A 21,423-nucleotide genomic window follows, 5' to 3' on the forward strand; every position below is an offset into this window, starting at 1 on the left:
ACGAAGATTAAACAGAGTGAGCTGTAACTGTAATATTCGTTCCCCTTTCACAAATTTGATCCAGTCAATAATTCCTGGCAACTCTGTTTCATACATGTAATCAAAATCAGGCCCCGCAACAATAAAATGTTCCCTTCACAGTAAAAGACAATTACAGTAATCGAGCTGTCAGCGAGCGGGACGGGGAGTCCCACATGAGTCGCTGTTTGTGTTAACAGACGATACTCGGTGTCACGACGTCGTTCTCGGTGGGCGTTTTTAGCTCGTGAGCCGCCATGGCGCTTGGAATAATAGGTTTTCTGGGTAACCATACAAAAACACTTGTTTTTAGGGAGGAAAAAAATTCAGAGAAAAATAATCTAAAGTTCGTCCCGTTTGTGCAAAAGTCTTGTCTCAAGGTTTGATAACATGCAGACTCCCAAAGGGAGCCTTATGCAGAGACCCGGCTGAAATATGGTGCTGGTCTGCAGTGAGACTACATGCAAGACTTTATAGTGCCGATTTGTAGTAAGGCCCAGGATCAGACTTCTAAATTGCCAGAACCAGGACAGATGGTAGCTGTGCGTGCTTGAAATGATTCATTAGTGAAACTATGGTGATCTTGGTCTGTTTCCTGGTTTTTTCTCGGGTGTACTTGACTTCCTGTCTTTGTGCTTTTTTCCCTCCTTTTTTTTTTGTTCATCACCTGCAATGCGTTAGTCTCGTCAGCCTTCCTCCGGTCACTTTGCTTCCTCCACCAATCAGCTTCCAGCTCACCTTCATGTCGGCCCACCTGCGTCTCGTTGTCTAATTAGTCTCTTGTGTATTTAGACCCGGTGTCGGGTTCTTCCTGCCTTGGTCTCTTTGTGCCTGACTGTCTTCATTAACTGGGTTGTCCCCAGTTTGGTTCTGGTTCCTGTCCTCCTTTCTCAGTTTTTATTTGTTTCTATTTTTGGCTTCCAGCCTTTTGTCTTTAAAGCTCATGTTTTGTTAAATGTTTTGGACATTTTAATGCGTTTAGACTCAAATTGTGTCACATGCAGAATGTTTGTTGCTGTTTTCAGCATAAAAAGTTTAATTCAATTGTTGACGAATGCTGTCATTTAATAAGTATGCAAACAAACAGAGTTAGTAGCTAGCTGGAGTACATAGCAGAACATTTAGCTGCAGAGGAGTGGGTGGAGACCAAAATCAGAGTGAATATTGGGGTTAATGTTCACCAGGTTAGAAACACATGGCTCAGGCTCATAATGCATTCCTCACATAATGTGTTCATTATTTTTGTTCTTAGGATCTTCCGCTAAATTAAAGCTAAATTACTGCAGCTTTAAGGCACATATGAGTGCTTGGTTTTGCTCTTAGGGTGCATTCAGATATAATGGAAAATGAAATTCAGTCTCAGCGTGTATTCATTCAAAGTGACTGAAAGACGCATGCGGAGCAAAGTGAAGTGAGGTCAATGTCCTCGATGTTTAAAACGGTTACGCTCAAGTGAAAAATTGCAGATATTCAGATTTGTAATGGTTAATGAATGTCCAGAGACATAAAAAGCTTTTAGAGCTGTCGGAGAACTCAAAAGGTAGAACGATCTAACCTACGCCCACTTAACAGGTGGAAGAGGGGATGCATTATCGGCTTCTAATGGAGAATACATTTACTGAAATAACTTGTTTAAAAGTATACAGCAGAGCATGTTTAAAGTGTCAGGAAGGAACGCCAGAGTTCACGTTTGTTAGATCGTGATGCTGTGCACATTTAGCATTATGAAACGTCGACGAGGTGGAAGCATAAAAAAAAAACACCCACAAATGCAGCTTCTCTACGATGGCGTATCAGGGCCGCTGTAGGAAAGAAGAAAAAAGGTGGGAAAAACAGTGGCAAATTTGACAATATGAGTTTATTACGATGCTAACAACCAGCATTTATGCTAGCTAACTTCCCATGAATGTACATTTATGTTTCTAATTAATCATCCCAACGTGCGACAACGCCTCGTTAAGGTCCTTAGGGTGATGATGTTGATGCTTATTGTTCGTTTTATTTATGAGGCTAAATCGTCATCTTATGAGTGTTTATTGATCGGGGCAGTCGGGCTAAGATGCTAGCGATAGCTTTCACTTGTTAAAGCAACCGCAATCGGCTATATGTATTTATAAACTCGCAAATTTGCGACTATTTTCTCGGAATATTGCCCCCCTCTTGGCTCTGTTTTTTTTCTACAGTTGCCCTGATATGCCGTCGTAGCTTTTCACCCTGAAAACGCTGTAAAAAGTCTGCCTCTGACATACTTTCGCTGCTAAACTGGAGGGAAAATAAATGCAACACTCTACACTTTTTACACTGTAAAATCTCACCCAAGTCTTCTTGGGAAAGGGAGAAGAGGATGACACATGGAGCTGGCGGGGCTCGCTGGCGAAGGGGGGAAATCCCCCTTACAGCAGCAGAGAACCAGACGCACTGCCTGCTGGGAAAAGCGCTCCAAGCTCTGGAAAGCCAACGCCAGTTAAAAACATCTGGGCCACGAGAGAATGGATGACCTCTTACTAGAAACATGCGCTGGGCTAGAAACATGTTATTCCTTCCCTCACTACGGTGCAGATGCTGTGAAATGAATCTGCGGGCGACGACGAAGGCCGCAAGACACTGCACGCTCGCCGCAAGATGATCGGGAGGGGATTTAAGTACGTGGCAACGCCATAAATCATCGGGTATAAAGTGGATTCTCTGACTGAGTTTATCCCGCTGTGCTGTTTTTGGCAGAAAGCTCGCCCGCAATCCAATGCACCAAAGTTTCACCTCCTGCTGAGCATATTTTCCATGAATCCTTTTTGGAGAAAAAAACAAAATGCCCTGACATGAGTGTCGCAAGGCCTCGCCGCCTGCTCCCAACCCGTGATGTGTTCAGGCGTCGTCTGGAGAGAGCAGCTGCAGCGGTGCGTTGTTCCCCCGAGCCCCGGCTCCCATCAGCCACCCACCGAGCAACGCGCTCCACATGGAAACACCGCGGAGCAAATGTACCGCGACACACGTGTAACGCACGCCGCCAACAAAAAACACCCACGCCCGCCAAAACGCATCACACATCGGGGACCCGCGGTGGCGGCGGATCATCGTGCCATCTCTTCAAATCCCTTTCCTTGAGCTCTAATATGCAGTTTTCTTCTTCCTCAGTCTGCTGAGCTCCGGCAGCACTAACGTTTGTCAATCATCCTGATGAGCCTCCAAACGGCTTCTCGCCCCGAAGCGGCGTAACCGTAAAGCAGCCGCAGACGAGCGGAGAGCAGATGGCGAGCTGGGCCGATCAGCAATTAAAGACGGAGAAAATGTTCGCTGTGTCTTTGAACAGGTTCGTCGTTCTCACATAAACATCTTTAACATCGTCGAAGGAAGCAATCACAGGTAAACGCGGAGGGTTCGGGATCGAACACGCGGCGTCAAAGACACGGCCGGTTATTAAAAACATGTTTTTATTTAAGTAGCGTAATGCAGATTAAAAGTGCCTCTTGTTTTCTTCTTTTCTAAGTTTAGAATTTGTAGTCTTTGTTTATTACATTCATCTTCACATTTTCAAATCTACAGTCGAACCTTTGCTAAGTCCCGCCCCTTGGATGCAGACTGGCCAATCACAGCGTAGCATCGACTATACGGTTCTGCTCTTTAGACTTTCATGCAAACGTCCACATGTTCTACCTTTGGAAGGCTGAATTAGTGGATCTGGTCCTGGTTCAACATTGTGATACCGGTGTTACCCGGTTGGACGGGGATAAACGTCTCTGAAATGTTGCGTTTCTACATAAAATGAACACGTACGTTAGCACATCAGTAGCTTGTGTTAGCTTCGCTAGCTCCTGCAGGTTGTCTCTTTAATGACTCACAGTGAATACATTTACAGGAACAGTGTTGTTCCTTGTTCTCATCGTCCTCACTTTTACACTTTAGCTTCTATTTTTATCTTTTAACCAGTTTTTGCTGCTGAATCAGTTTGACATCCTGAAAACAACCTTCAAACACTTACTGCTGAGCCGTCCTTCAGCCTCTCTCTGAAATTGCTTTTCTCCAAAGATCATTAGTTCTTTCTTCAGGGTCATGCAGTTAGTGACAGCGTGGCCTCCATGGTAGCAAAGGTCAATCCCATTTTTTTTCTCTCTTTCCTTGTTTAGACGCCTTTAATATAAGGTTTTTTTTTTCATATTATTATTTGAATTTTTATGAAATAAAGTTGAATCTAAAAACAGACACTTTCATTTTATTTAAATGTTAATTTTGTTTGCTGGCCTTCATGTTGCCAGATGCAGGTACCCTAACAATATACTGAAGTCTAAGTAAGTACATTTTTTTCTCTCTGTCGGTGTCGCTTTTCATTCGTCTGCTGTCTTTGACTCGTACTGATGTCAGGCGGCGGCGGCGGCGGTGGTGTCTCGACAGCGAGGCAGAATAAGCGGGTCATTTGGCGGATACCATCTGACAGCTCACAGAAGGCCTGTCCGTCTCAAAGTTCAGCCCCCCAAACCCCCCCACTCAGTGCTGCCGGATAATGTGACAGGACATGACAGTGATGAGCCGAGACGGCGGCCGACTCCACCGACTGACGCCTGATAAAAGGGACAAAAACACGATCGGTGTCGTCGGATGGCGGCGGCCCCCCCGGCATCAGCTCGTAGCGTGATGGAGGGAGTCAGTGTCGCGCAAACAAGCCGGCATTAAAATAACATGACAAAAGGGATCGAAATAATCAATTATGTGACATTTTGGGTTTAATTCGTCCGTCTGAACGCTTTCGGAGCAGATTCCGATCACGGTGAAGGAGCAGTAAATCAAACATTCTCGCTGCCTGGCGGCACAAACGTGTGTTCGTTATCCTCCATCATGTTTGTATGAGCTTTTCCTTCTCTGTTATGGGATGCCAGTTTGTGAAACGTGATGTTTGCTCTTTAACCAAACGGCCCAATCTGCAGTACGAACATCAGCAAACGGGTTTATTTACTGCTAAAAAGCAACATATGACACAACTTAAGACATCTCTATGTTATCAATTATTGATGAGATCATGGTTTTGGCAGAAAAGCAGTAAAAACCCGTCTGTATTTGGTTAACCATGAAGCAACACTCAAAATTGTGGTTTTACATCAACCGTTTTCATTATGCATGTGGATGTAGATCCATAATTTATAGAGTTAAAACAAATTACAGATCAGAAGATCTTGAAGGTGTAAATCCTCTGAAATTGAAGTTCTCACACATAAAAAGACTGGTATTACTTTCCCACCCAACCTGTGTGCTTCAGTTTGACAGTGCATATTATTTTTAGCGGGTGTGTGAGAGCTGTCGGGTTGAGTCCTGGTTCTGGACCTTAAAAGACCACAACGAGGCAGCTTGGAGAGGAGGTTCTCGGTTCCACCTCCAAAAACTGTGATGTTGACGAAAACAAAACTATTAAACTCATGAAGGACACATAATTGTAATTTAAAACAAATGTCATGAAATTGTACATCACCTAAACTTTGGGGAAGTCAAGAAACGGCGGAGTTAGATTGAGGTAGACGAGCTGCTGGCTGAGATTCATTTGAATAAAGTAGCTTCGTTAAGTTGCTGCAAGTCCGTCTGTCTCTTCAAGCCACAACGTCGTCAGTTCAGAAGTTGTTTTTCCAGATTCATTGTGGCAAAATGTAAAAAAAATCATTATTCTTTAGGTTTTTAATTGGCAAACGGAAGTGATCGGCAACGAGGCCCTCGGTCTGAAAGGCTCCTCTGCAGAAGGAAACATTCCGATTTGTCCCAAAATCAAAACAATTTTCTTTGAAAACTCTATGAAAACACAAGTAAACACAACACATAAGCCTCCTGGAGCTCTTTGGAAAAGGTCGACTTCGTCTCCGACTTTCCCCCTCGGCTCTTCTCTCTCCGACAGCTAACCGTTAGCGTTCTGACAGACTCTGTCAGAAAGAGCCGCCAGCGCCGTAGCAACGGCCTTGACGACGGCGACGACAACACATTGATTGACTGACACGGATACGGACGAATCAGATGTGTGAAGCATCGGTTATTTATTTGAGTGGGAAGAAACATGATAAAATATCTACGTAAGAGATGAAAATGAAATAACATTTTTACTAAGTGTGGTGAAAATATGTGGGTGTTTTGCAGCCTGTTTATGGGGGAAACACAGCTTGAATCATTTACCAAAACTACCTAATCAATGAGTCTTTCAGTCCGTACGCCTTCCTGTTTACTCCTCTTGGTTGGTTTATGTGTATGTAAGTGTATATTTTTCTTCTTCCTGCAATAAGTTTGACAGTAATCAATATCACCATGCAACAACCCCGGCTCTGAATGTGTTTAACGTAATAGAAAGAGAAGAACAGCTGCCCTGTTTTCACATTTCAAGTAAACCCATGAGTGCACCTTACACACTCATTTTAAACATGACTCGTGTAGAATGGAGTCGTACCTACCTGTCCGACAGTCGCATGTGTTTGGATCCATTATATACAACGGAGGCTATATTTGAAGTAAATGTATGAGTGAGGCATGTGGTGTTTATACTGCGTGTTCTCTCCACATGCTCCCGAGGTGCCGAGGAATCTATCGCCTTAAAGCAACGTATACATTCACATCTATTAAAGTGCACAGAGGGAGAGAGAGCGACTGGTCAATGAGGCTCCACTGGTGAGGTCTAAATGCTCCGTTCGTGCCCGCCAGCCTCACTCGCTATTAACTAAAGTGGGATGAATGACCTGTCAAAAGTAATCCTCCCCCCGATGTGTCTCCCAATTACCGCCGCCGGCCCGGCCCAGTCCGTTAGTTCATCACCGGCCGACGTCGTAGATCGCTGCCGCGCGGGAAGGGACTTCAGGAATTAGCAAGTCAAATCCATCGGGGGGTTTCACTGAGAACGGGCTTCCAGGTGTTAGAAACACAAGGGACGTTATGATACGGGAGGAAGGTGAGGCAGGGAGCGACCACCGAAATATCAATATCAAGAGTTATATCAGGTAGGAAATGCAGCTGTGAGGTTTTAAAAGGTCAAAAAATGTTTAATATTTTCAGATATTAAAATACGGAGGTCCAAAACTGACCTCAGTGGAAATTAGTCTTTGGATTCTTCCGGCAAGGGATACGTAATAATGTAACACACCATTAAAAATATATAAAATAAACAATAGTGCAGATGGTTTGGTAGCAGCAACTAAGCTATAACTACAACAACTGATTCGATACCAGTAATTATTAGTCTCAGTGCAAAGTCAACTTTTGAAAAGCAGAAATAAAGTACAGGAGTCACAGATAAAATAAAGTAGAATAGAATTATATAAAGTAAAATATGTCGTATTAATAATAAAATGTTGTAAAACGTGTCAGTATCACGAGTATCCGACTCGTTTCACAAAAACAGAATACACCTGAATAAATTATATTGTTAATTAAATAATTTAAATGCTGCACTTTTCACTGCTCTTGACATGAAACAAGAGAAAATGTAAATTTTGCATGGAGAACATATATGAATGATTCAATGTGGAAAAACAATTGGAGGAAGTTCAAGTTTAAGATGATCCGTTGTTAGTCCCACGGCTATTTATTGCATTTTGTCAGTTTTGGGGCTCCGTACCACAGAAGTATTGATAGGTGGGCCAGTTAAGTGCCACACACTCGTATAAAGAATTAGCTCAGAACAGTGATATTTATACAGAAATCATATTCTTAAGTGTTTCTTGTGCAGTTTAACAGGTGTAATGACTCTAACAGACACACAAGGAAGCGAAGGCTGACGAATTGAAAGGCTGAAGTGAGAGATTTCATTCTTGAGCTCTTTACTGGATCGGAGAAAAATTCACACCATCTGTGGTTTGAATGTAATTCATAAAATCTGCTTTCTTTCTTCAAACGGAGTCTTTTAACCGAGTAAAGATCCATTTAATCTTCTTCAAACTTCGGGGCAAACGTCTGTTTCCAACTTGACAACTTGATAGAACTTTCTTGCACATAAAATGACATCAAACAGGTTTGTATATTTAGAGCTCATTATTTAAGTCCACTTAACAGAATAAAGGAGGCAGGAACAATGGGAAATATTGACATTATCATTTCACAAGCCATGTTGCTTCGTCATGGCAACTAAAGAATACAATTACCAAACGAAGGTGAAAAGACATAAATAGAAATGGATTCCCACTGTCTCTACAAAATGATTCCCATCAAGTGAAGCCTTAAACTGCCATTCTCCCTGTTGGCCATCAGGGGGCGACTACAGAACTACTTGGTTAGGTTTTTTTAGTAGTAAAGAGTAAATACATCATCGTTTAGCTTAAAATTTGTTTAAAAAAAGTTACGGGCGTTAATTAAATAAAGTGACTTCACACAGGACACAAACAGTGGTGTCCTGGGTGAAAGTCGTGTGTGTGTTTACCCACCCATCCACTGACTTTGATAATACATGTTATTCTGAAACAGGAGGAACATAATTGTTAGGAGAGCTTTCCAGCTCCAGAAACCACCTCTTTCACGTCTCCTCCGTCTGATTCCTATCTCCATTTTTCTGTAACCCCGACCCTCTTTGTCTGCACTCCCTTTCCACTTCTCTGTCACAGACTTGCTGTTTTTTTTTTGTTTTTTTACCCATGTCTGAATGTTCCCACCGCTATGTTGACCTCTCTCACACCGCCGGGTCCTATCATGATGAAGTATTGAACCGGCAGAGCTTCCCTCAAGGCATCTGGCGGGCCCCACAGTCGCCCCCCTCCCGTCCAGCTGAGATGAAAGATAACAGTGTAACACCAGGGCCTCCTTTAACCTGAAAGCATCGCGCTGCATTCAAGGCATTCCAACTGGCTGCGGCCGGTTAAACTAATTAGCCGTTTTATTTAGTCTTGCCTTGTCAAGTGAATCACAGCGTTTACACCTGCCATCCTGAAACATCCAGGGTCCGACAAAAGCAGGGAAATATATACAATAATTCCAACAAAGGGTTGTTGTTTTTTAGTTACATTGTTTTACAAATTTTCAGACGGTGACTTTCACCACATTGGTCATATTTTATCCTGCGGTGGACTGTATAATGAGCAGCCTGTAGACTCAGAGCACAATGGACTGTAAGACTGAAGCAACAAGAACACTTTACATGTCAATCTCCAAATCCAAACTTAAATCCAAATAAATGTTAATCAGTAAATGTAAAAAATGTAAATATGTTTCTAAACCTGCCCAGCCTATTACAAACAAACGCAACGGTGTCATCTGTAAATGTGGTGATTTATTATACTAAACATTATTAACATATTTTCTTTTTAAATTCTTTCTCAAAATATGTATCTTTATGGATTTTGAGTTACTTTTATGTAATCAGTTTAAAAAAATAATTTAAGTACCCTAATACAATATTTAAGTTAGCTATATTTGACTTCATTTGTACTGTTAAAACAAAATACCAAGTTAAAAAGTACTTGATCAGGAATGTTTAACTTAAAATAACCTAGTTGGAGCTACTTAATTTAGAGTGTTTGTGTAACTTATAAAATTGAGCAAGTGAAACTTAAAATGTATGATGTAATCAGTTTCACCAAATGTTTTGAGTTATATTAACTTATCGGGTTTTACAATGCTAGCCAATGGGATGAGTAAAATCAAACTGAAATGCTACGTTTGTTGGTTATGCATCCCTCGAGATCGGAGCTGTAAAGAAACAGCCAAGAGCGCTACCTAAACCTTAACAGGAAATATTATAATTGTTATATTGTGTTAACAACAAAGAACACAGAAAAAACATCTTAGTGGAGACAAATCGGTGTGTTGTTTTGGGGGAAAAGTAATGTATTCGGCTTTTAGCATAAAGCCTAATAACTTCTGGAATACTGCAATGTCAGGACGTTGAAAGAGTTTTTGCGTATTAATCACCGTCCGTGCAGTGAAGCTCAAGTGGATGAAGTTCGATTGCGATTTTTTTTCTAAATTCCCTCACAGGCTAATTTCTAATCCATCATCCTATCCTAAGTGCTCCGGCTACACCCACAGGATGGAGGAGCGCGTCTCACTCCTGACAGGGTTCAATAAAAACTAAGATTAAACGATTTATCTTCTCATAATATTCCACCATGAATATCAAACAAGGCTGATGCCGTCGTAATGAGAGAGGAGCCCGAGGAGCGTGTGGCCATCTATTGGATTTTCCCAAAATCAATGCCCTTGGATGGAAAAAATGCATGAGCCACCTGCAAACACTGGGTCTTAACAAAGCAATGCGTTGCCTGCAACTTCCCTGATGGGGCCCTGCAGGGCGGCAATTTTCTAATTCTGCCTTCATTGATGTCGGTGTTCTTTCAGTTTCCTGAGCAAGCGTGTTCTTTGTCAACACCCACTGCTTCTCATTTATTCACTTATACATATTTATGAATATTATCTGCTCCAACACTCAAACTGTTAAATACAGATGACTCACACTCATTGGCTGCATTTCTTTTACAAGAGAGATCTTCAACAGGGGGTTCAGGACCCCTAGAGGGGGTCCACAGAGTTACTGCAAGGGGTCCCCAAAATTATTTGATCCCAAACTCTTTTTTTTCTTCCGCAAATGTAAAATATGTCCAAAAATACAGCTTTAACATGAATACAACCTATATAAAGGAAATATAAATCTTCCTGTTTGTTTAATATTATATGTTGAGAAATTGTGATGTAGAAATGCCAAAATAGAATTCAAATATGAATCTGTCATCAATTAATATTTTAATGTCTTAGCATTGTATCCATCTGTCATTATAAAGTACTGTTATACATGGAACACATGGATTGGCCGCTTTAATAAGCAACACAGTTTTATATGATTATGGGGGGTCCCTATCAGGGTTTCAGGTCTGAAATGTTAAAGACCTCTGCTTCGTGCTATCGTGCTTCAACACAATGAGAGTTATTGTATTTTTCTCCACATGGATTGTCCCAAAGCAAAGGAATTCAAACTGCTGACTTCCAGCCCAGCTCCTCCTTCACCTTCTTCTGGGAGATTTGTGGCAGAAATGATTTACGTCTGACCCTAGTTTGAGTCTCCGGGAACACGGGGGACACGTTTCTGTAAACTCATGAAGACGAGAACACTGTTCTGTTTTAGTAGAGGGAAGTCTCACTTGAGACAAACAGGGTGTGTCTGAAAGACCTCATACCACTCTGTCAGCCCCCGGGCCGCCTCATCAAAACCATGATTTAGTCCGGGGAGTCTGTCGGTCTCGTAAATCCCCGAGTCCACCTTGTCTCCGTACATAAAAACACACAGGTGGATTCCCCCTCTGGGGCCGGTCTGCTTTTCATTATGGGAACAATGATGCTGCTGCAGGTGCAAACCGCTTCGCGACCGCACGCCAGCTGGTTCTGTTTCGACGGTAAAACACGGACGCCGCATGGGATGCCGACCCGAACACACGGCGGAGGGGATCCGGACACAGGGACTGTTGGAGCGAGGCATGCTGGGAAACTCACACAAAGCCATCTTTATGTGATCTCTCTAACAAGAATGGACCTGCTTTTCTACTCAAGGAGCTTTACACGACATTCAGTCTGTTTCCCACTTGAAAGCTTGATAGAACTTCAACATTCAGTTCATTATTTATTTCCAACTCACACAGAATGGTGAGGAGGCAGGAACAATGTGAAATATTATGAACACGTCTTATTATTATTTGAGAAGCCACGTTGCCTCATCATGGCAATTATAGAATATGATTACCAAATGAAGGTTAAAAGGGACATAAATAAAAAAGAGAGGCGCTGTGTTTTATTATGAGGAAGATTGAACATTGCACTCTATTTGCTTTTACTGTCTTTGTTTTTATATTCATTGAAGAGGGTCGAGTGTTGGAGGGCGAAGAACATGAACATCAACCTCCTTCCCACTGTCTCTACAAAATGATGTTCTCATCAAGTAAAACCAAAGCTGAAGTGCCTTAAAGCTGCATTCTCTCTGCTCTGCTCTTCGACTCCCCTCTGGTTGTATAGAAGTCTATGAGAAAATGGTCCTACTTCTCTCTTGATGTATTATCTCAGTAAACAATGTAAACATGAATTTATGCTATCAATCTCTAGTTTCAAGTCTTCTGCAATCCAGCATGATGTTCATTTAGTACATTGTGGTCCATTTTGAGTCCACCAGACCAGAAAGCAGGCTAACGCAGCACCAAACTCACTGGTGGGACGGGAAGAGGCCGACTCTGTGTTCAATCAATACTTGATGCTCAAAAACAAGCAGAGTTGATGGAGAACGTTTCCCTGATGTTGAATAATTAATGTTATGATGTTGAGTTATCTGCACAGAGCTTTGCTGTTTACGTTCCTCCGGATGCAAATTAAAAAAAATGCACTACAGAAACTGGACGACAATTGCAACATGGGGATGCACAACGACAATGAACATCTCCGGGTGAGTTAAACCTCTATTAAAGACAAAACGCAACTTTTCTCATAAGATGTGAAACATTTAAATCTTTCTGCTCCCAAATAAATATTTTTTTAAGCCAACTTGTTTCCTTTCATGCACAACATTTGTTACAAAAACCCAAATTTCCGATACATCTGATATTCTGTTAAAGTTGACCTTACTTAAACGAATTGAAAAAAAGTAAATAAAGTCCTTAAATTTAATTTACTTCATATCTACTTAATTTACTTAATTTTATTAAGTTAACAATTTAAAAAGCTTAAAAAGGTTAGCCTGACTTCACTGAACAGTTGTGTTTACTCAGTAGAAGGAAACCGGTTGAACTGGAGCGCATAATCTAATCCAGAGTAGCGTTATCTAATCTAACGTCTATTTTAATTGCAGACTCGGCCTACAAACTCGGCCTACAACTTCTCCTCTAACCGCTGCATTCTTGAATCTTCAGATTGAGCCGCGTTCCCCGGTTTAAGGCGACCAGATGGGCGTTCGGCGGCGCTGAAGTATTTCACTTCTCGCCTCAGAGAATCACGAGCACATGGCAAACGCCGTCAGATGAGCAAAAACAGATTGCAGCTGTTGTCCCGTGATGTGCTCTGAAACACAAAGAGGAAAGCGAATATCGTCTGATTCCAAAAAACTCCCGAATGTTCCGTCCGTTACCGCACCGTGGTCGACGTCTTCTAGGGAAGAGTCGTCGGACGGCATTCGGCGGCCGGTAAGTCCGCCGGACTAGGATGTCGGCTCTGCCTGGGAAGTTGGCACTAAGCGCCTTCCATAAAAAAGAACTCCTCTGGAGCTCCACGCCATTATCTCTGCATTCCAGCGGAGATAGAGCGGTGAGCTGGCAGACGTCCAGAGAGAGTGAAATATTATCGTGGGAGAAAGGCATCGGGACGAGCTCCGCCAACATAAAGCTTCCACTTGGTTTGGGGGCGTTAAAAAGCCCCCCGGGGGTAAATCCTAAGGAGCTCCGATACGCTCTCCGGCTCCGGCAGGTGTGCCTTGCTGGAGGGGCGGCGGCCTCACAGCGGTGGTCTCCCACTCTCGCTCTCAGGCTTTGATCATTCCCCCGAGAATACAATTTATAGAGTCCATTAGATGTTTATGGAACACGTGTAAATCAAATAAGCGTCTGCACAACAGCCCCGACTCACCCTTTGTTCTTTTTTCATTTTATCCGGCGTAGCGGAGTGTGAGCCATCCCTTTTGTTATCTGAGAGTCAATAATAACGAATCAAAGAGGGCGAAACTGAAGGAAAAGGGGAGGAGCCTCCGGATCTGGAAGTATTTTAAACCTCGTAAATGACCAGTTTCTTTTCATGATATCCAATAAAAACAGAAGAGGCGTGTTAGAGTTTGAATAATTCATCACAAGGTGTTGCAGCTTCATGTGTTGTATGTGGTTAACAAGCTGTTTACACAAAATTGTATAATTGGTCTTCATTAGGAGCAGAATACCACGTTAGAGGCTATTTTTAAAAAAACGGTCAAATCATTAAATAAATGATGAACGAAAACAAAAATGTTGACGGCGAATAAGAGTGGAGCAATAATTCATCACTACAAGCAACAACAACTGTCCCATTACACACACAGTGATGTTATTATAAATATATTGATAAGTGCATCTCAAATTTATGAGAATCTGATTTTCACAGCAGCCGTTTTCACACGTCACAGCAGGTAAACACAGGTGTAACAGGTGATGAAATCAAACATGGTCCCATTCCATTTAGTGTGCTCCTGCATGACCCCTAAAAAGAACAGGGCCTTGATTAATGCTATTAATTACACCTGTGTTTACCCTGCGATTAAAAAATAGCTTCTCAGCCTCTGTTGCCATGGAGACACACTACAGATACGAGCGCAAAATCAGATTTCATGCAGAAAATGTTTTTATTTGGGTTTTTTTTTTAGCAGTTAAATTCAGCATCGGCTCATTTTTCACCCCGAGAGTCAACAGGAGAGTTAATCTCTGACAAACACAACGTTTTCAACGGTTTCTCCAAACAGCCGTCAACGCCGGAGCAACGCGATATAAATCACAAACTAATCACACGTGTGATTCCTGCAACTGTCACCGAGCAACAAAAAACCTCCAAAACAAATTTTATAACAGATTTTTTTTTCCTGGACGCACAAAAGAATTCCTCTCACTTCACGTTTCCATGACAGCCCTTGATGCTTGTGATGACCTTGGCGGCGGCTACATGTGGACCTGGACCTGGACCTGGACCTGGACCAGGACCAGAATGGTGCAGACGGAGGCCTGTGTGTCACCTGCTGCTGCTGCACGACTACAAAGCAATTTCCCGGCGTGCAGATCTGCGTGCAGAATCGATAAATCACAAGTGTGATTACTCTGCAGGGGAAATGGAGTTTGTATTGTTTTTCCAAGACAAATGTCGCCTCCTGGCAAGATAGATCTTATTTTCAGGGCCAAAGTAAGACAACCCAAACACACACACCTCCTCCTCCTCGTCCTCCTTCCTCTCTGTTAGACTGAAACTCCCCCACACACATCTCCGTTTTGGACCATTTTTCTTTCAAGGTGGTAATTTCAATAACTCTTCCACGACCGAATCAATTGAAAGTTGCCAAACAATCCCAAAAGTACTTAAAGTACACTTCCTCTTCCCTTTTTGTCTGAACCGACCTCTCTGCTTCCAACGACGGTCAGCAGCAACACGCACGTTCAGGTCAACGGGGCAGTTAAAAGGATTTTGATGGATGAAGCTCCACAATTTCACATCGAAGGATCAAATCTCTCCTTTAATGGATAGAAATTCTCCTCCAGCGACGGAATAAAACAAAGGGAAGATTCCATCAACTAAAAAGCAACATGAAGTATATTTGCATGTATTGATGGATTTTAAAAAAGACATAAGCTCCTATCATAGGAATGAAACTTAATGTCAAAAATATGTCGCTCTATGATTTATGTTAAATTTCTGCAAATTATTTTGGGGGGAAAAACATTTAAACTGCGGCGGCTTCACTGTCGAGAGTTCAGTCGGCGTCCTCTCGCCAAGGAAACGTCAGCGTGTGACAGTCGGCCGTGGGCTTTGTTTAGGTTTGGCGTCGTGAACCTGGAACGCGTGGAGGTCGAAAGTTGGAAAATTTCAGCCGAGAACACGTCAACCTCTGATTGGTCTGGAACGCAACACATTACCAAGTTAACGGTCTGAAGGCTTCTGTCAATGTCACATTTCAACAATAAAGATCTCAAATCTGTGGGTTTTTTCTCTCTCTTTGCCTTGATGTGTTATTGAGTTAAGGTTTAATAAGCATATTTTTTCAACTTTCAAACAAGAAATCCAACACAAAGCGCTTCACAATAAAGAAACGAATGGAGATTTTTAAAAACTTGTTGAGATAATTTGAGACTTATTAAACGTGACTCTGAAAGTCTGACGTCGGTTTATATTTGTTACCTCGGCGTCTGGCACTCCCAAAGCACCCGGTGTGGGTCTGAAAGGGGTCCTAAGGGGGTTCTGGGGGGTTCTCCACAAAAATGAATTTAAAGGGGGAATCTGTTTAATTGAAATAGTTTTGCAAAATGCTGCAAAAGTAAAGACATTCTGATTGTTTTTGTGAGTTTATAAACTCTGAATATTGCCCCCCTCTCTCGACTCCTTTTTTTTATTTTTTTATTTTTTTTTGTCCTAATCCGTCGTCGTAGAGACATGTAGTCCTGAACCTGCTGATAAAAAACTACATGTTTCTCTGAAAGCTCCTTTCAAGCTTGAGTCTCCCAATAGACCTTTTCTTTTCTTCTTCTTCCCCCCCTCCCGAGTGTCTCTGAGCTCATGTACTTACATGCATGAAGTCTCTGTTTTTTCTTTCTGTCTCCGAGCCACATTTTTCTGTTACATTTCCTTGTATTAAGAGGTCCGATGGGGACAAAAGAGAGAGAGAAAATAACAAACATCCCTTCTTTCCCCTCAGGCTAAACACTTCCTGATTGTGTCACTCAGCCCTGAACAAGATTTCTCAACGAGAGGCTTCGGGTTTGAGTCCTATTTCACGCAGGTGTGGACACGCACACACTTTCCGTCTTTTCTTGTTTCTGCCACATACGAAACACACATCCAATAATGTGAGTCATCGTCATCGATAGGAATATTTGTTGTTTTAGTTTAATAAGGCAGAGTTTATTGAGCCCCGGAGGGCCGACAGCAGGTCTGACCTCGTCTCCGGCAGATAGAGAGAAAGTTTCTGTTCAGATGGAAAGAAGCTTCGGCTTCATCACGACATCTGAGCTGTTCGGATTCTGTGCGTGATTACGATCGGAGATCCACATCTTGTAATAAACTGCCTGACTGAAGCCACGTCGCCCCGGATGTGGAGGCGGAGAGCAACTTTATAGTTAAAAAAGTTGTTTAAGAAAAACATATTACAGTATTTCACAGATTTATGCTTAACAGACGCCCTTTTTACTCCCAAGTTTTATATTTAATATGAGAAACATGAAATATCTACATGCTCTCTGGTCAGAGTCTATAAGAAGTGGACGTTGTCATGGCGATGTCACCCGTTGGTTTGTGAATAATGGGTTTTAAGCCTTGAGTTTGATGATGATTTTTGCAACCGGTGAAAGAAGTGATCTATTTGGACTGAAGCGACTGGTGGATCTGAGCGGGACCCCGACCAGCACCCTTACTGGATCTGGATCCAAGTGGATTCTGGTGTGAAGCTGCTAACAAAGTTAGCTTCATAATTCAAGGTCAACTTCACAGCTAAGTGTTAAAGTCATCTTAGTAGCTAACTAGCATTGGTAGCGTGGTAGCGACCTGTCAATCAGCAGGTAAGCCCCGCCCCCTAAAGCATCCCCTGCTTTCTGGTCTGGTGGACTCTAAATGGACCATAATGTACTAAATGAACATCATGCTGGATTGAAGAAGACTTGAAACTAGAGATTGAGACCATAAACTCATGTTTACAATGTTTACTGAGATAATACATCAAGAGAGAAGTAGGACCATTTTCTCATAGACTTCTATACAATCAGAGAGGAGTCGCCCCCTGGTGGCCAGCAGAGAGAATGACAGTTTAAGGCACTTCGGCTTCACTGTATCATTATTTCATATATGGAAATCACGCGTTATCCTCTCCCTCAGGCCTTTATTTGCCCTGGAAGTGAACTAAATGTATTTTTCTAAATCGTGCAATTCAAACCAAACCTGTCTGTTGACCAGTTTTGGTAAAAACATCACTGACTTGACGTGTCGGCGCTCTCCCAGCACTGTTTTATTAGACGCTGCCGTCTGTGTGACACATGAAGAAGAAATCCGATCAGAAAAACCTCAAACTGAAAAGCGCTGAAGCACAAACGGAAGGAAGAACAAGTAACTTGTGTGCTGACAAAGGAGGCGGGAGGGAGAACGGCGATGCGTTGGAAGAGCCAGAACGGTGTGTGACGGAGAGAGAGAGAGAGAGAGGGAGAGAGAGAAGTGATTACTTTGTGTTAATCTGGTATCGGCTTCCCGGCGTATTACTCACTATCTGCAGACGAGTCTGTTAAATACAGATTAGAGCGGCCGGGGATTCTGAACTTTCTCATGAAACAATCCGTCTCCGCCGCGTTATCTCCTCTCCTCCGTCCTCCACTTTATTTTCTCCTTCATGTGTTCCTCTCTCTCTCAGCTGTCGTCCACATTTCAACCCTCTCTATCAAAGTGAGTTATCTTTGTAAACCTGTTGAACTTTTATCTGTCAAGCTTTTTCTTCTCTTTTCTATCTTCATCCTATTTTATTTTTTTGATTATAATAACCTCGCTGATTCGAGCCACGTACTTCCTCAGAACTACCTTCTGCTTTCACGATCAATACATCCATACGATCTGGGACAGTAAGTGCACGTCAACACGCGAGTGCTCCATTTAAAAAGGCAGCTCCTTGTCGATTACAAATCCAATAAAATGTCTGCATGCAGCCGATGCATTAAAGGAAGCTGTTTACGTCGAGTCGCCACTTAAAGAGTTCGTCTCTGAAATGTGACGCCGCTGTTTAAAAACCAACTCTGCAGAGCTCTAAGGGGATTATTTCAAATATTAAATCGTGATGGAACCATTTGCACAATCAATATAACAAAATACAGTCCATTTATAATAATAATATATTATATTTGGATACATATATTTTCATATATTGCAAATAATGCCAAAAAGGAATTGCCACAGTGAATAGGAGGGATCATTAGTGAGTTCATGGCTGCAATTAAGGATGATATTAATGTTCAATTAATCAATGGTCTGTATAATATAAAATAATACAGATTCCAGAGAGCCAAAATGGTTAATTTTGTCTTAATTTGTTCTGAGTAATTGTCGAAAAATTGTCGTTTGTTTCAGGTTTTTCTGGGTTTTTAAAAAAAAAAAGAACAGCCTATTAATTAAAGTGTAATTTTTCTAATAATTCAATCCAGAAGAGTTTTTCAGAAGAGCTTTTCAGAAATCACAGACCAGTAAAATAAAGTGTTTCGCTATTTATTTAATTATTTTTTGCAATTTCACATCTAAAATCAATTGAATCTGTGTATATCAGATATCTGTCTGTCGGTTATATTTGGGTTATTCAGGGGTTGAAAAGTGAAGGTTTATTAGACGTCTAGTCTTCGCCTGGATGTTGTTTCGACAACTTTTCAAAGTCGTGCATTTTTAATGATGTTTGTAAAATCTGGTCTGAATCCACGAGCAGATGCGAGTCTGTTGAGTGCTCGCTGGGATGTTTCTGCACGTGTTGCAACCGCCATCAGATGTAACCCGCGGTAACCCGCGGTAACACCATCGAACACGGAGAATGTTTTTGCAAACTTTCATCGCTCTCAGAGTTTCTCACCAAAGACGAGACTAAGAAGCATTCTTCGTGAGGAACTTCAGCTTTTTTTGTTCAAAGTAAACACTCAAAGCGACGCCACTTAACTGCACATTTCAGATAAATGTATCGTTTTGGACAAGGCCGACGGCCTCCGTGGCGTTTTCAAGTAAGAACAGACGTGAACGTTAACGAGGAGACGAGAATTCCTCGAAGAGAAACAAGCGTCTCTCGCTTAATGAGTTCTGATGAGAGACTGAAGACGGAGCTGTCGATAAATCTCTGAGAGGAGAAGAGTTGAATATGCAAACTGTCTGGAGAGTAAAAGTGCACCATCATAATGATATCTCACATACACACACACACACACACACACACACACACACACACACACACATTCCTGGGAAGCCTCTCTGCTTCCTCACCTCTAAAAGACACTTTAAGGAGAGAAACATACTTTCTGTACGTAGAATAAATGTTTGCTTAACAAAGTGGAGCGTCGACTTTAAAGAGATTCCTCGCCGTCTTCAAAGTCTCACATTAAAGCTTCAAAGGAATCATTTCAATGAGACGTTTCACAATAAGAAAGGGAAGATATATATATATATATATATATATATATATATGATGATGAACTGCAGTTCAGTTTAGGAAACAACAACAATAAGATTCAGGCATTCAGGTCTCTGAGACCGGTCCTGTGTTTGTGGACCCTTACGACCCCCCCATGAGGGGTATGACTGTTGCATAGCAACGTGGATGCGTCTCATTGGTGATTATTAATTCCACCACAAATCCCAGTTGACTTTCCCTTGGCGTTATGAGCGACACAAAAAAATTGACATTTTGACAAAAGATAACGTTTCATTGTGTGTGTGTGTGTGTGTGTGTGTGTGTGTGTGTGTGTGTGTGTGTGTGTGTTAGTGTGTGTGTGTGTGTGTGTGTGTGTGTGTGTGTGTGTGTGTGTGTGTGTGTGTGTGTGTGTGTGTGTGTGTGTGACCAATGAGGTTGAGGCAGCCCGAAGCTCGCCGGCGTTCTCATTCTGACTCAGCGACTCTACAAATCTGAATATTTGATTTCAATTTGTGAACGACTCCAACGTCAGCGTGAGCCACGCGACGGGTCAAACGGCGACCAGAAGCCCGGGAGCAGATCATGTAACACACACATTACACACACACACACACACACACACACACAACATAACGAGGAGGTGACTCACCGCACTGAATCCTGGGAAGAGGCTCACCGCCGTGGGCGTATCCATGGGAAACGGGAGGAACTGCTTCATGGCGAGTGAGGTCTGGTGAACGGCGGGCATGGCGGGGCGCAGCAGGGCGGGCATCAGGCCGTTCTGACACGTGTTTCCTGCAGCAGGGGGGGAAAAAAGGCAGCGTGGTGAACGGCAGGCACCGCCAAAACCTTCTCGGACCGCATCCAAGCGAACCCTTCAGGGTCTGTTTATCCCGTAGAACAGTTATTATCTGTTCGTCATTGATGAAGTATCTCACACCGGCACCGACAAGTCGAGTTGATGTCTCCGACGGCGTCTCGGGGCCGCTCCAGGAAAAACAAACAAACGGAGCCGAGAGAGGGAGGCAATATTCAGAGAAAACAGCTGCAGCGAACGTCCCATGAATGTATTTATGTGTGACAACGCCTCGTTAAGGTCCTTAGGGTGATGATGTTGATGCTTATTGTTTTATTCATATGAGGCCAAATTGTCATCTTATTGGTGTTTATTGATCTGGACGGTTGGGCTAAGATGCTAGCGGTAGCTTTCACTTGTTGTCATAGCAACGGCAAACATGCGTTGTTAGTGGAACCAAGCAACTTGTTGATATCAGCTATATGTATTTATAAAGTGGCAAATTTGCCACTTTTTTCCTCTGAATATTGCCCCCCTCTCTCAGCTCCGTTTGTTTTTCTTACAGTAGCTCTAATACGCTAAATCATAGATTTCAATTAATATCAATACATCAATCTTTATAACTTCATATGCTATCATGTATTTTGGGGGATTTCCAGCCTTTTTTACATCCATTTAAAGACTTTTTTCTGAGCTTTCAAAAAGCACCAAAGAGCGTTTTGATGAGTCCAGAATAACAAAGTTAAGTGGTTTGTCACACTGATGTCAAGGTCAAGAGGTCATTTATTTGCTCCATGTGGTACAATGTGAATGTAGAATAGAATAAAGGCAGAATGTGACA

At 42.3% G+C, this 21,423-nt stretch overlaps 1 protein-coding gene across 1 annotated transcript in view; it reads right to left on the bottom strand.

The window, feature by feature from the left end:
• znf385d (zinc finger protein 385D) overlaps positions 1-21,423 on the bottom strand; it is a 64,059-nt gene that overhangs the window by 34,598 nt on the left and 8,038 nt on the right. Inside the window, exon 2 of the mRNA XM_084027929.1 lies at positions 20,436-20,581. Coding sequence (XP_083884055.1) covers positions 20,436-20,581 — 146 coding nt within the window. The remainder of the gene's footprint in view (positions 1-20,435; positions 20,582-21,423) is intronic.

The sequence above is a fragment of the Eutrigla gurnardus genome (assembly GCF_963514095.1).
Source record: "Eutrigla gurnardus genome assembly, chromosome: 14".
Classification (NCBI taxonomy): domain Eukaryota; kingdom Metazoa; phylum Chordata; class Actinopteri; order Perciformes; family Triglidae; genus Eutrigla; species Eutrigla gurnardus.